General features: G+C 40.4%; 1 protein-coding gene across 20 annotated transcripts in view; it reads left to right on the forward strand.

The window, feature by feature from the left end:
• The window catches only part of TTLL5 (tubulin tyrosine ligase like 5), a 107144-nt gene that overhangs the window by 39015 nt on the left and 51634 nt on the right, over nt 1–16495 (forward strand). For all 20 annotated transcript variants that reach the window (XM_015865139.3, XM_032444624.2, XM_032444629.2 and 17 more), the window contains 7 exons: nt 1956–2076; nt 3599–3745; nt 6258–6358; nt 7085–7218; nt 7815–7928; nt 8330–8740; nt 10189–10379. In XM_015865139.3, coding sequence (XP_015720625.2) covers nt 1956–2076; nt 3599–3745; nt 6258–6358; nt 7085–7218; nt 7815–7928; nt 8330–8740; nt 10189–10379 — 1219 coding nt within the window. The remainder of the gene's footprint in view (nt 1–1955; nt 2077–3598; nt 3746–6257; nt 6359–7084; nt 7219–7814; nt 7929–8329; nt 8741–10188; nt 10380–16495) is intronic.

Genomic DNA, 16495 nt, shown 5'->3' on the forward strand with positions numbered 1-16495 from the left:
CAGTCTCTGATGCTCAGAGTCTGCACCTCCTGAGAGCAAGACAAAAGGTCATTTGAGAGCAATAAGTCACTGACACATCTTATTGCCTGCTGCTGGGCATGACTGGGGAGCAGATTGTTCAGACGGATGACTCAGCTGCTTGAAAAGGAGCGGTGGTACTGGAGGAAATTGTGTAGAAAAATAACAGCCTGGGTCCTACTAAATGTTTAGAGAAGCTGATCTTTCCCTTCAATTCAGTTGATAAAAGTGACTGTTTGCAGATGGTTAAGAAGAACAAGGAGTGCTCTTGCATCTAGAAGATGAAAAACGCTCCTACACAGATATAAGAAATATTGTTTTGTGTGAAAAGTGTCCAAAGATAGAGGAGAAAAAATGTTGCTTGTATCTGCCTTCTTAGATTAATTTCTGGGAGGATTTATGAATTATCAAATGGATTTGGGAATTGTTTTGAGGTTTTTTTCTAGCAAGAACATTTGCAGTTATTACAGAAGAATCTGAAATGTTTTTGAGGATGGGTATAGCAATAATGTCATCTACCTATATATAGAACTGACTTCTGCTGAGAATGTCAGCTCTGTTTGCTGTTCCTGGCAGAATCTTGCTCAGCACCCAGTGATGTTGGGATTTCCCCCTCGCAGAAGTGTGTAAGGCTTGTAGTGACCTCATGTTCCAGGACTGTGCTGGGCTTGGCCCCATGTGATCTGTCATTGATGAAAGCTTTGCTGTGGGGTCAACAGGCCGGGGAGTTGAAGTAATAACATTTTCATCCAAAAGAAGCTAGGCCTGTTCATCCAAAAGAAACCAGCCCATAGGATAGTGCTAGAGAAAGAAAAGAGAAGGCAGATCAAAATTGTCTGTGAATGAAGCTAGGCTGCAAAGTAATAGAAGTTTCCTGATTATTGACACAGTGGGATCTGGAATACCATTTCAGAAAAGTAGTAATTTGAAAAACCTCATGATGGTGAGATGATCATTTTATCTTTTTTTTTTTTTTTTAAGATGAAATGTGATAATTTTTTAGAAAAGATTGACATTGCCTGTGATAGGAGGGTAATCGGTCACTGACGCTGAAGCCCATCTGCCTCTATGTTTTTACAAAATGAAAGGAGAAACTGTGCTTGGCAATGCGAGTGACAGTTTATGGTGACACTGGAGGAAACTACAATGAGGAACAGACTGAGGGAAAAGTATGTTGGATGAGAGGGGTTAGGCCAAGATGACAGCAAGCAGAAATAAGTAAAGTTTTCAGCAATTTCCCTTGCAACAGATACATATGCTAAAGTGACTGCTATTGTGAAGGAATAATGATCAATGTGTCCCTCCTTGTCTCACCCTGGTCTTCTCCTCAATTCGTGCTCACAGCTTCCCAACATGCTCAGCCAGCTGCACAGCAGATTTTGCTGACATTTGTTCTTTCTTGAGTGGTGCCTTGCTCAATGAAATCTGGCCTTTGTCCTTGGACCAGCAGGGGAAAATCTTACTTTCATTGATTTTAATTCTGTCATTTCCAATGGGAATTGCATGGTCTTTGTTAGAACTCTGGCAGTTATGCTAAGCTCTTTAATTTATGGTCTGTTGTTGTGTTCAAAATGCTTGTGAAGGTGAAGGTCCAGGAGGGCCTTGAACTGGGTTTAAAAATACAGTTTTACTGATGTTAGTGATATTGACTTTTTGAAGAGAGTTGCTGTGGCTGTGAGAAGGCAACGAGTGCACTCAGTGTTTTGAAGTGCTCTTAGAAATTAGAGGGCATCTTCTATCTCTTGAATCTGTGGAACTGTGCGCCCTGTCTTGGTGAATACTGGTGGGTCTCCTTGGGAATACTGGTGGGGTGATGTGATTTTCTTTCCCTTAAGTGTCAGTGTTTTTTCACCTACAAGGTCCTTGCTGAATATACTCCCCTGTAATTCTTTCCATTGCTACTCTGAGTAGCTGACTGTGATTCTCTTGGTCCACAGCAAAGTGCAGGCTCGTAGGGCTTTCTCTGCCTATCTACAGCATGTTCAGCTGCGATTGATGAAGGATGCTGGTGACCTGTTACATAATGCTGCCTGGGCTGCAAAAGAGGAAAACCAAATGGTAAGAAACTTTGTGTTAGCTTACACTAGCCCAGCTTGAATCTGTCCTGAGAGATTTCCAGTTCCAATCCTTGGAAGAACTGAGGTCCAAAAGTACCTTGTGACCAGCAGGGCAAGAGAGGTGAGCCTGCCCCTCTGCTCTGGGCTGGCGAGGCCTCACCTGGAGTACTGCGTCCAGATGTGGAATCCTCAATACACACAAGACATAAACATGCTGGAGTACATTCAGAGAAGGGCCGCAAAAATGATCCATGGAATGGAACACCTCTCCTATGAGGACAGGCTGAAAGAGCTGGGTCTGTTCAGCCTGAAGAAAAGAAGGCTCTGTAGTGACCTGAGAATGGCCTGTCAGTGTCTAAAAGGGAGCAACAGGGAAGTAGGGGCAGACTCTATAGCAGTGTTTGTGGTGATAGAACAGGGAGAGTAAATTGAGGTTAGATATGGGGAAAAAATATTTTTCAGCGAGGGTGGTGAGGCACTGGAATGGGTTACCTAGTGATGTAATTGATGTCCCATCCCTGGAGATTTTCAAGGCAAGACTGGATCAGGCCCTAGACAACCTGATCTACATGTACATGTCCCTGTTCATTGCAGGAGAGTTGGACTAGATGGTCTTTAAATGTACCTTCCAACTCTAAGGATTCTGTGATTCTAAGATTATACTTGCTTATCTTTGTCTAGTTGTCAGTTCTATATTTTAACATACAGGCAAGATAGGAATGCTGGCTGACACCTGAGCAATGTCAGAGTAGACTCTAGATGACTAAAGTGTGGTTGACATTTGAGCTGCCCAGATCTTTTCCCTGATTCTTCACTGGATCTCTCAGCTCTGACCCTAACTGCTTTAGAATTCCTCTAAGATTCCTTAAGATTACTTAGCAGTATCTAATTCACGCTACTCTTGTATTACAAAAAGAACCCTAAAAGCATCCACTCAAGTGGAGCAGGTACCCTGTTAAGCTTTTTCGCTTCTGTACTATTGGACTCTTTGCAGCCATCTGTACTTAGCATTATTTCATGTATTCAGGATAGCAAAGAAAGAGACACTGAGAAAAGAAAGTTACTATGTAGCATAGGTGTTTTGGGGGAATGTTTTTAGTTTATTTGTTTTGTTTTTCTTTTGAAACCATGTGATACGTTTCTCTAGGCAGTGTGTTAAAGTTCTGTGTTTAATGTATATGCGTTTTAAATATTGCAACAAGCTTGGATTCCCTCACAATACCTCCCTAAAAGAACACTGTACAGCAGGTTCTTTAGCTTTCTGCAAACAAGTATGTCCTTGCTGAATGTGTGTTCCAGGTGAAGAGCTGGTACAGTTTGGTACCTTCTTCTCCACAGTCTAGGATTTGTAGGGCTTTATTAAAAATGCACATTACAGAATGACCCTATCCTGAGAAAATACACTGACAACTGACAGATCGTACCGTTAGTTTTTGCAAGTCAGTAACAACTATGGTATCTCTGTTCCCTTTTCCCCTTTCTTTCAGTTGATCCATTGTTAACTCTATCTTTCATGCTTGCAGGAGCTCGTGGTGCACTTTCTGAAGCGAGCTGCCAGCAATCTTCAGCAGTCCTTGAGGTTGCTGCTTCCCAGCCGTCATTTAGGACTAAATGATCGTCGTCGTATCCTGGCTCACCAGTTGGGAGAGTTCATAACCTGTTATAACAAGGTGATGAATTGATTCTTCTTCTGGTAGCTTATTCTACTCAGTAGAGGGCTAAGGCACTTAGTTTACTTCAGTACCTTCAGGCTTTGTTGCTTTTGTGGCACCACAGTGGATCTTGTTATTATATTCTAGGCCAAAACCAGAGCAGTATATCCAGTGCATCTAGACTCCTTCAGTTCTAACAAGCACCATCTGCTGTTGTAATTATAGGTCAGGAGATAGGTATGAGACACCCATTGATATATCTACCAGTTTATTAATGACTTCAGAAACTGAGGAACCCTTGGAAATGCCTTTTGTTTAAATGTATATGTATTTTACATCTAACTTGTGTAAGAAATTATCACTAGCACAGTTTATTTGATTTCTGTTGTTTTCCTGTAATGTATCTTTTGTTGGCTACTGTCATAGACAAGACAAAAGGTCATCTGAAGGGCTCTGTTCTGTAACTTACAGTCTTGTTTGCAGTTGCGCATCAAGTAATGGTAGTTTGCATATCCAAATGCTCAGACAACAGCATTACTATGTAATGTGTGCTGTCCAGTAATCATGTGCATAAAAGAAAAAACACAGTGAAATATTTTAACTGGTAGTTCACTTTTTCTTTGGTTTGTCTTTGATTTTAATGCTTTTTAAGGCATCTTCCCATTTATCCTTGTTTCTATTATGCTTCTATAGAGAAAAAGAGTTTGTATACAGTACAGTCTGTGAAACATACTTTTGCATTCATTTAGTATGCTGAGGGAATGCTAACCATCTATAATATAGAACTACATGCTCAGTGACAAGGAGAAGTCCAAATGTAAATAATTTTCTCCTCTTTAGGTTTAGAATGTGCTCTTCTTAGCATAGTGATTCCATGATAATATTGTTTTGTAAATACAGCTTTCTCCCTGTTTCCCTTGTCCCCTGGCATTTCTTCAGTGTTGGAACACAGGTAGTTTGAATTTTGATCTCAGAGGGTGCTGTGCACACAGGCCTTCAAGCTCCTTCTTGTTAGTAGAGGATGTTCACTTTTACAGTACCTCATCAGAACTGACATCTGGTAACTTGATCTGTCAAAGCAAGGTTGGTGTTAAACAAATCTGTTCAAGGGAGTGTCTTGCATGCCTAATGCTCAGTGAATTACTGTGCTAAGAGAACCACAGTACGCTCGGGTGGTTCTGTGGTGGCTGAAAAACACAACTGCTTTGGGTATAATTTCCACTTAAATTGTATTCAAACATTAGGATTTTCCTCCAACTCCCAAGTAAATTCGCAAAAAAACGCACTGTGTAAGTGAAAATAAATCAGTATGTAAACATATTTTCCTAGTTAAAACAAATGTAAACAGATCACTAGAGGTTTTAGAGCATAGACACTTAAGCTTTTGTGAGACTGCCAGGCTACAAGACTTTTGATGTCTAATTCCAACATACAGACTTCTGTCACTGACTTGTAACTTCAGATTTATCAGGGGATTCTTACCAGTTATTATGCATCTTCTGTGATTGCACAGGAGAAAAAAAAAACACTGTCTCCAGCAAACTAAATAACAGACTGTGTATTGTCCAGACTTCTACTTACGTAGTGAAGAGGAGAGGCATACCCCAGAAAAGCTTTTTCTCTCTCTCTTCAATTATCTTTCACAAGATATAACTAACCCTTTTGTCCTAGGAGAACTTGGAGTGGCAGTAGGAAATGGAGGTGAAGTCTGGTCAAATAAAGTTTATATGTTGATACTGGAATTTCAGGCAGGTCTTTTGTTTGTTTTGAATTAACAAAAGTGTTTGTATCAATACAAGTTCTAATGTCAATAACTACTTGTGTAAAGTATAAAGATCATTTATAACTGATAAATTTCTCACAAACAAAGGTTTATCTTTTATTACAGCATATTCTAGTGTATAAGCATGTATTTGCCTCAGGCTGTACTGTTCTACTTTCATTGCTTTTGCTATTGGAGATTATTATTTGTATGTAATTAAGACCTCACCAATTTTCTGCAGGATGGAATAATTTAACTCTAGGAGAACTCTTAGTTTACAATACAAAATATGGATGCTCTCTGCAACATTCTTGATTGAGTTTCTGCAATATAATTTTACATTTCTGTCACTTCTGCCTTCCTGAGTATTTCCTTATGGGACAGATGTTCAAATAAAAGCTATTATGGAAAAACTGTGACAGAAATTGTAGAAGGGTGACCTAATATCTGCAAAGAATGATGTATTTCCCCTCCATGCCCTCTCATGTCCTAGTGTGAAGCAGGGGCATTTGTTTAAGCTTTCATGTCATTTCAGCAAGTCAATTCTAAAAAGCTTTGTCAAGTAAATAAATGAGATTAATGGACATTTAAGCATGCTGTCTCTGGGGCTCTCTGTGCTGCATGTAGAGCCAAATTATAAATGTATTTAACTTTAGAGCTGCTATTTTTTTCTTAGATCTCAAGGAATTACATTTTGTTTTTTCTGCATGGCAGCTATGCCACAGGACAGAATAACTTCATAGAGAGACTAATGCTGCTTGTTCACAGGAAACAGAACAGATGATTCAGAAGCGATCAAAAAAGAAACAGGAAGAAGAAGAGGAGGGAGTGAATCCTGAAGCTTTTCAGAACTTTATTTCTAGTGCAAGGTAGGAGCAGATTTTATTCCATTTGGTAGATGATCTCCCAGCCCAGAAGATGATGGGACTGTGCCTCTAAGATACCTTTACTGCCCTTAGTGCCTGCTCCTGCTTATGTTGGGGGGACAGAACTTTGATGTCTCTTTTCTCACTCCCAACAAGCAAATACTTGTAGAGTTGTCATGTGGTATGTAGAAAAGGATATACAATAAGTGTTTTCACTATTGAACCTCAAAGGGACAGCAGTGATTGCTCTGATCTCAGTAAATTCCAACCTGATGCTGATGATCACTGTGGTCTATTTTCCTGTAACACTAGAAGTCCTTTGGAAGGAGAATGAAACTAGAGCTGCTTCTCAGGTGGCCTTGAATTGCTGTGGTTGGACAATTGCCTGAATCTCAAGTTTCTGCTCTTAGAAACCAACTTACATGCTTTCTACATCTCTTCAGGAACCCTCCAGGTTGATACTGTCTGAGAAGAGGAAGGAAGGGGGTTAGACAGTCTTCACCCTAGCCTTTTGGCTTACTAAGGCAGTTTGGTGCAAGCAGTTACTTTAATGAGAGAAAATGCAGTTTTTCCCATGTACGTTCAGAACTTGATCTGACTGATGTAGAAGAGTCTGCTGGAAAATGTATTTTGAAATAAATTCTTCATGGCTTGTAGTGCTGGGTGGAAAAACAATGGTGTTATATTTTGGAGTCTTCATTTAGGTCTTTTCTTCTCTCCTTATTGTAGTGAGAGAGAATTGGAGGAAGTGCTAACGTTTTACACGCAAAAAAATAAGTCAGCAAGTGTCGTCTTAGGAACAAACTCCAGGACCGCAAAACCCAGGATCACCAATAACCAGTCAGAAAATCAGCCTCAGGGGGGTAAGTGTTGCAGGCAATTCAAGATTATATTGCCCAGGCTAACACAGTTTCACTTGAGTCTATAGAATAAAGAGAAAAGACCATCCAGAATGTTATTTAGGTTTCTGGAGGTTGTGTTTCTTTCTTTTTTGTTTTTTTCCTCATCACTGATTCCATAATGTGAAGACTAGAATAAGTGCATTCTTAACTTCTCTCAGTGAAGTGGTGTGACATGGGACTAGCCCTTATAAGGAGCTCTAGATACGATGACTTGTGACTGATATCAGAATGTAGAAATCTGAAGATACTGAAATTACAAATGTGAAATCCTGTGATCAAAATAAGAGATGAGAGTAACTAAGTTCAATTGTGCTGCCTACAGTGATCATTCTGAATGGAGGGTGGAGTCTTCTCGTTTGAGTCTAATTAAGCATTCCATGGAAAGGAGTGCAGTATCAGCTGCGCACATCTAGTCATCCTTGTTGCTGTATGTGACAGCACAATTATGATGAACATTGTTTCATGGTCTGCAATATTAGTGGGAAAGTCCATTATAACAAGGTTTTAATTCTGCAGTCCTGTTCTGTCTTCTAACTCCTAATTCCTGATTGTTACAGACCAGCCTGAGGTGATGAAAAAAATAAAAGGCGATCAGCCCAAAAGTTCAGTTGCAGATCTGCCTGCAGAAGGAAGAGTAAGAGGCTGTAAAGCCAAAGAAATGAAATCAACCTGTAAGTGTGACTTCAGTCATCATCAAAATAAGTAACAAATGCGTATGCTGTTTTTAATACAGATTTAAACAAATTTTAGAATCTGTGGGTACAAACTGAGGTACCTGAATGCTCAGTTTTGGGGAAGATTCTGCATCTTTTTCTTTTAAACCCAAGAGGTACTGTAGGGCGAGCAGTATAAGTGAATTAGCTGCTCTTCTGTGGGGAAAAATCTAGATATGACAAGCTTTGAAAGAAGATGTTTGTCATGTAGAGCTGCCTCAGTTTTTTTTTTTAGTTATCAGTGAAGTCACTTTGTCTTCAGCATGTCTATGAACAGAGGTTTCTCGAGTTTGTTGTTAATATCTGAAGGACCTCAAAAGCAGCTTCTCTCACATAGTATATTCACTGTCTTTTTGTAGTTCCAGAAAGATCCGCCTTCTCTTTAAATGCTGAAATGAAATTACGTCGGTGCTGCCCTCCTAGTGCTGCTTCCTCTGCTTCTGGTGCCTCGTTCCGGAGAAGTACCAGTTCCCAGTTACCATCTCAACATGCAGCCTCTGAAAATCCACAGGTGCCTGGTCACTGTTCGTTGCTGACTCCTCCCAGTGGTCTAAGGCTAATTCATTCCTCATCTTCGCCACCTTCCTCCCAGAGCCAGAGCACAGCCACTGTCTGCTCTTCTGTCTTCACAAACCCAGTGTCCAGTGAGGCCTCTAGCCTTGCAGGGTTACATCGTTCTGGCAGCTACACCGTTGGCCCATTCTCGTCTTTGCAGAGAGCTGCTCAGATCTACAGCCAAAGATTGTCCCGATCAACCTCTGCAAAAGCAGGTGTGTGTTCTGTGTTCCATAAAGACTGACGGGTGCAGTACAAAGATACTGTAATCTGTGTTCTAGAATAGGTGGGAATTTTGCATTTCTAGAATTGATTCTTATTCAAATGGTACTAAATTTCTCATAGAGGAGTGCATGAAGCAGCCCTTGCTTGTCAAAAATGCCCTTTTACTGAGAAGATGGATAGGGAATTGAACTAGTTTTGGAAAAGCTGGTGGATAAAGTATTATGCATTTTCTCCTGTTTGTATTACTATTTTTTTTTAATCCTTAGTCATTTCAGTATAGTTTCATTTAGCAGAAGTCCTTCCTCAGTCTGTGTGCAGTTCTTCATTTTTCTCTCCAAGAGAAGTCTCTTAGTCAAGCTTCATAGTTGTTGAATGCTTAAATGTGTGTCAAGATCTCTAAAAAATATAAGATCTAAGTGGATTCAGACACTTCTCATTCCTGTTTTGGGATAGAACATAGTTAAGCAATGTAACTTTAGATTGTTAGGATGTTGAAAGGTAGAAGAAACTACAAATTTATGGATGCAGATGATAATCTGTTCAGAGTTTTGGAAACCATACACAAGCTAACAGCCATGGTCCTGGTGATGTGCTTTCCTTTGAAATGGCACTACATATTTGCTTTGAGTTCTGCATCAACACTTTTTCACTAGGGCTGCTGTATTCATAGTGACAAACTTTCTAGCATTAAGATAAATCTGACTTCCCAATTTCATAGGTTATTTAAAGGAATCCATTCGTTTTGAAGGAAAACCATTATAGATTTAATGTGTAACAGCCAGCCAAAATTCTCTGGCACGGTGTGCTCTTAAATTCATTATGTTGAAGAGAATGTGAATTTGGCATTGATTAAAGCACATATAGGGAAAACCTATACAGAATAGAAGGCTGTATTCACCATAGAACCTGCAGGAAGTGTCATACCCCCTTTTGCATCTGTGAGATCAGCATATTGAGAGTCAGACATACTATTAGAGCAGATCCAGAGGAAGACCACAAAAATTATGAGAGCCAAACTGCTTTCGTCTGAAGGGGGACTCTGAGAGTTGGGGCAGTTCAGCTTAAAGTTCTCTAAAGAGACCACATAGCAGCCTTCCAGTATGTAATGGGGGCCTGCAAGAAAGATGGGGATAAATTCTTTACCAGGAATGGTTTTAAAGTAAATAGGATAGGTTTAGATTAAATGTAAGGAAGAAATTCTTCACCATAAAGGTAGTTAGAAACTGGAACAGGTTGTTTAGAGAGACTACGGATGGTAACCTTCCTGGCAGCATTCAAGAAATAGACCTTGAACAACCTGATCTAGTGGAAGGCATCTGCCATGATGGGGGTTTGGATCTAGATGATGTCTAAGGTCCTTTCCAGCTCAAACTGTTCTGTGATTCTGTGATACTGCTCACCAAGTATGACTGAATATTTTGTTGATTTTCTTTGGTAGGTTTGCGTCATCACAGTCCAAGTGGGCAGCGTGTGAGCTCTATTGTGATGAATAAAGGTACAGAAGATGCTCCTTCCCTGGGCAAACGTTACAGCCCCAGTATGGTAGCAGCAGAACTGCAGCAGCTGGCAGAAAAACAAGCAGCTTGTCAGTATTCCCCACCAAGCCACATCAGCCTCCTTACGCAGCAGGTATGTATGTGGTAAAGCTAGAATTTCTGTGACAGGCTTCTGTGTTGGCACTGAGCTGGGCTGCGTTATGTTGGAAAAAGTAAATTTTAAGAATTGATTTGTCATATTGTTATTTTGAAGTGCTTACAGTGACCAGAATTTAGGTTTTCTGTGAAATTACAAGAACATTGCTAAAGTCTTTTTATAGAAGAAAGGGAAATTGAGCAGAGAATTAGAGAATCTTGAAATCACAGAATCCTTAGAATTGGAAGGGACATTTAAAGATCGTCTAGTCCAACTCTCCTGCAGTGAACAGGGACATGCACAGGTAGATCAGGTTGCTAGGGGCCTGATCCAGCCTCGCCTTGAAAATCTCCAGGGATGGGACATAACTACATTTCTGGACAACTGCTCACCACCCTCACTGTGAAAGACCTTCTCTTTTGGTGATGGCAACTGTATTGTTGTTTATTAGCACAGTAGCTTCCAGTAAACCACAGTACCTGGTTTGGAAGTACCTGGCTGGTATGAAAGGGACTCAATATTTAGATTTAATTATGGTTAATGGCAAGATCAGGGCTCTCGGTTGAGGGATGTGGTGGAGGGTAGTGAAAGAGAGAGACTATTGAAAATATTACTGCTACTGTGGGCTGCTTATTTTCCACAGGCAGGAACTTCTACATGCGTGTTGAATGGCTTTGACTGCGCTTTGGTTGTTTGGGTTGTACCCAGCTGTGTCTTCTGGGTGGGTGTACTCTAATGCAATACCTCCTTCCAGGAGCAGCTGGGAAGTTTGTTTTCCATTCCGCTTCTTGTGAGAATTGCTTCTACTATCCAAGTACTAGTCTGGGTCTCTGGGGTTCCCAAGAATACAGCCTCAGCAGCTGTGCTTGGAATGATGTCGCCATCATCAGACTTCAGAGTCCACTTCCAGCTCTCTAATCCCTACTGTTCCTCCCTGTTTCCCTTTCATGCCCACAACACCTGCTTCACATTTCTCTCTCAACATGTATAGTGACAAAGTTTATATGGAAAGGCTGAGTTGGTGGTGAAGTGGATGTGGAGGACAAAAACATAACAAACGTGCTTTTTGGTAATAAAGGCTATACGTGTTTCCTGTAAATTCTGGAGCATGTTTAGCTCCAGAACCAGATGACCACGCATTCAAATAAAGAAAAAATGAAGATGGTTTGTTTAGGGAAGAAATAGATATGCAGGAGTTACAGAAGGTAGTGGATAGCAAGGTAAATAATGATGATTTTACTTGTGTTTCTCATAATAGGATAAGAGGGATATTCAGTTTAGTCGGAAGACACCAAAGTAACAACTGATAAAAGGGAATAGTTACTAAAGCACAGTGTGTGCAAATCTTCTGAAACTTCCTGAAACAAGGTGCCATTAAGGTCAAATGCTAAACAGGATTCAGAGCTATATGGTAGATTTATGTAGACCATGTGATCTGGAATATTTTCCTTAGAATAACGGATGCTTTTCAGATGACAAATTGCTGGTTTTAACATACAGAAGTAATGAGCTTTCCTTATCAAGTAGGTGTTTCAGCTAACTGAAATGGAAATTTAAGTGTCTTCTCTCCTCTGAAATGCATTGGGCAGGATAGCAATTATGCTGGGCCATTGCTCTGAACGAGCTTTCTGTCTGTAATGTGATGAGGAATGTGTGCTGTGCATCTGTAACCATATTTATGACCTTCTCTTTACTGGGTTGTTTTACTGTGGTCATACTACGTATTTCCTTTATGATAGCAGGGTTTCTGAGACACTTGGGAGGAAATCATTATCTGAAACTGGGGATTTTCCTGATTATGCATTGCAGATGATGGATAATATTTTTACCAGATGCCGATGTCTTTGTCAGTATGTGCTGTGTAGTGCTTCAGCTGCAGTGTTGTCAATTCCTCTTTTTCAGATTGTCCTGAAAACTCGCTTGCTTGGTTTGCCTAGAGCCAAACATGAGCTAGGATTATTCCTACTGGAGAACTGTTGGAGAATAACAGCACAGAGAATGAACCCTTTCTATTGAATTAGGGGCTAAATTGCCTTTATCTTCTTTTCTAATTTAAGATTTTTATTGGCTCCTTCACTACTTCAGGAGAGATGAACTAAGATTTGTTTTGTCTCTACCTGTTAGTTATTGGCTTTCCCTGATGGATAGATGGATGGAGGCTGTGACCAAAATAATCTAGGCTTGTTTTTCCTCTGCTATATTCCCTGCCAGGCATGAATTCTAAAGCCTGTTCTTAAGGTGTGTTTAGCATAAACTATTTCCATGTGCTTGCACTGCAGGACCTTCTGGGGGAGAAAGTTAAAATGCACAGAATGTGCATAGATCCAGAGCCAGGTGACTGGATCCTGGATTTTTATGTGCTTTCCTTTGTGAATAGCAGGCTACTTCTCTCTGAAATATGCTGCAAGGTAAAAAGAGGGTTTTATCCTGTAGTGCTGGATCTGTGTGAGGTCCCTATCACAGATTGGTGGCAGGGGCTGTGGTTGATATCTGTAGTTCTTTGTAGCTATTAATGCTCATGTACAGAAGAATGCGTTGAATTGGCCAACTTTACCAGAAAGAGGGAGAGAAGGAGGGGAAGCCTTGTGGGAGCTCTGCCCTTCTCTGTGAGGGAGGGTGTGAGATTTCAGGACTCAGCTATCATTAGGAATAGCTCCAGTTCTTTTAGCCAGAGAGTTCAATCATAGGGATAACATCAGACCACCCAGGCAAGGGCCAGACTGAGCTGTCTCCATCTCAGTTATGCAAGCAGTCTGTGCCCAAGATCCAGCAGCCAGCATTCCTGCAAACAGCTGACAGGTCCATTGGAGGATGGAGCGCTGTCCTCATTCTACATTTTTCATTTGGACAGAAAACGGAAACTGGGAAGAAAAAGAGGAGTTTACTAAATGTTAGGACAGTGGAGAGGAAGTGAGGAATAAATGGAATAGGCAGTTTACAGCGCCCCAGAGTGACTTTGTGGAAATCTTGTGCCACAAGAATCTCGAAATAAAGAGCTTCAGCTAAACAGTTACTGCAAAACCTTGTTACCCATCTCATCTACATAGCTTGAGACCCTGGTCTAAATTGTCCTGGCTACAGAATGAACTGCCAGTGAGGCAAAATGCTGTACAGATCCCAGTGGTTATCAGCTCCTTTGGTTCTGGGCCTGAGCAGTGCACTGTGGGGGCAACAAAAAGGCCAGCAAGTGCTTTCAGAACTGTAGGGATATTTTTCTTGCTGAATGTTTTTGATGTGGTGGTGGTTTTTTTTTCCTCCACTCAGCATTAGTCCTCTGATTTGACTCAGATTAATTTATCTGAGTCTTAATCTGATTTATTTTCCTTACATAACCATTTAGTTGACTTTTACTGTTTCTGCTGAGAGAGTGAAGGGGAAACAGAGGAAAGAGACAGTCTATAACCAGGAAGAGGAGCAAGAGGCCAAGAGATGAAGCCTGAGGTCTATTTTTTTTTTTCTACAAAGCTGTTTGTACTGCTGAAGTGCCCCTGAAGGGCCCCATCTTTTCCTCATCCTCAGGCTGTTGACACAAGAATTGAAGTAACTTTTAATTCTACTAACTTGTAGATTCAGCAGTGATACAAGTGAAATCAGCAGAGGCTGTATGAAGCAAAAATGTCAGTGTGGCTTCTGCAGTGCTGGAATTGAACCCTTCTGCTCTGAGCTGCCAAAGGGAATAGGAGCAGAGGCTTTAGTTACCAGTGCAGCAACATTTGCAGATCTATTGAGTCACTAAATGAACCAGGCTGAGCAGCTAGTACTTACTAGTGTTACGGGAAGGAATATACCTTGATGAGCAAATGTGCAGTATCAAAATCACTACCACTGGGAAGCCTGGAGGCAGTGTCTAAATGAAAGCCTGACTTTTTCAGGTGAAGGAAGAGGGGAGTTCAGCCATCCACAGCAGCAGTATGAACACAGTTTTTTTTTTTTCATTGTTAAATGGATGCATACGCTGGAGACTCTACAAAGGAATTTGCAAGTTTGTCAGGTTTCCCAGGAATGTCTCTGGCAGGTCTTTGTCTGGAACATTTTCTGGAGACTGGAAGGCTTCTGCTCTGTATGCATATGTATATCCTGTAAGCTGGTAAGCTCAGCAAGCAAAGAAGGAATGTCACAGGCCCTTGGCCAGATCAGCCTTGGTACACGCACAGATTTCACACTTTGCTGCCTTTTAGCCCCAGTTCTTCCCCTCTGACTGGTTGCCCCTGCAAGTTCAAATCTGAGCAGAAAATGAAGCTATTTTAGTGAATGGGGTGTGGTCAGCAAGCTGACCTGGGTCACAAGAAAGCAGCCCTACAAAAACATTAGTACTGTGTGATTTCTCCAAAGAATTTGTAGTAGGTGTATTTTATGTTAACTGCTCAGACAGCGAAAGTATCTGTATTTGAGATTGGTTTGGAGTCTCTGTTGATATTTCAGAAAAGAATCAACTTCCATATTGAAATTTTCTGTTGGATTTCAGCCTCTCAGTACAGTAAGGAAGATGAACTGTAAAGCAGATGGACAATTTCCAGTAGTACTGGAAGACCTAGGTGCTCTGTTAGATTAAGTCATATGGGCCTGGGCTAGATCACAGATGAATGTGGGATCTCTGTGGTGAAGCCAAGAAAATGCAACATGAAAACTGGGTAGGGGACAGATTAATGAAGACTATTTCTATTATTATAGTACATGGCAGCCATAATGCAACAAAGATCTAAATTTTTTTTTAATATGGTATGTTGTTAACTCCTACTTCTGTTCCTGGGATGTGAATACTTCAGTGATCTCAAAAGCTTTGGGGAATATGTGCCTAAGGAATGGTTGGCAGGTGAGAATGCAGTGCCTAGGTGAGCCAGATAGTGAAAGAAGAAATATTTGTTTTACAAAGTATTTGGATATGAAGATTGCATTGATGGATAAAAAGTAATAAGTAATAAAATAGGAAATTAGGGATTGACTCAAGTAGAGGGTGGGTCTCAAAGTCAAACTGAGCGTACAGAGTAAAGCTGATCAAGAGGCAAAGGAGATGATCTCACAAATTATTAGACATTTTACACGTTCTTTATCTTTCTAATGGCATGCTTCCTTCTTTGAGCTTATTATGTAGTGTTGTTTTATCCTGTCTGTGGCAACAAAACTGAAAGATTCTGGTCTGTTCATAAGTCCAATGCTCTTCTAACTAACATATGTCTTAACCTTCATCCATGTTTAATCTTTAAAATAAAGGATTTTTTTTCAATGGTTAAACCAATCAAACTTGAAACTTAATGGTAGTGTATATTTTGCCCCAAATTCTGCAGTGTTAGGTCTCTTCTAGGTTCAGATTATAAACTTTTCATCATATTGAAGGCTTTTCTGGAGGAAACTATAAAGTCTATGATGAGTGCATCCTTTTGGCCTGTCTCTAGTCTTGATCTGTCTTGACCTCCTGGATTCCTTTTCCTTCTTACCAGTCAGAATGACCCAAATAGAAGAGATGTGTGAAACAGAGAAGATGTGAGTGTGGCTTCAAGTAGAAGAAATGGCCTTATGGTCTGTAGATCTTTTGTCCTCAGCGCATCATTTACAGGCAACGGGATATGACTGGCCTATGATAGAAAAATGCTGAAACTGCCAACTGGGGAGTGTAAAGTTGGCATCTTTGTACTGTGTTGTTTGCTCAGTGCTGTAACACTGTGATAGTGAAACTCAGGATCTGCTGTTCAGACTGTTTGTAGTGAAAATTTAAGTCACTTTGTCACACTTCCAGAAGAGGCATAATAACAGCTTCAAGTAATGATGTGTCCTGGTTCACCCTGGTTGACTCCTGCAAACTGATAAGAAAAACACTTGACCTTTTGGGAGTCTTTTCCTGAGTCCTTGAAAGCTGATCTGTAGCACTTCGTTGTTTGGTCGTTTATTACTATTAACATTTGCTACTTAAAAAAAAAAGTAGAATATCTACTTCTTTGGCCTATTTGAAACAAGATCAAAGTGAAAATAAAGCATTTTATGTAAGGAAAGATTAAGTACTCTAAGATGATAGTGAGAAGCTATTGAAAAAAATAGTGTAATGTAGATCAAGAATGTGAAAGTTCCTCTTTAGACTCTTGCTTATGATTTCTAAAAGGTTATTTGTCCACAGAATG

This window comes from Coturnix japonica, chromosome 5 (genome assembly GCF_054131305.1).
Source record: "Coturnix japonica strain WE chromosome 5, WE-NBRP24, whole genome shotgun sequence".
In the NCBI taxonomy this organism is placed as follows: domain Eukaryota; kingdom Metazoa; phylum Chordata; class Aves; order Galliformes; family Phasianidae; genus Coturnix; species Coturnix japonica.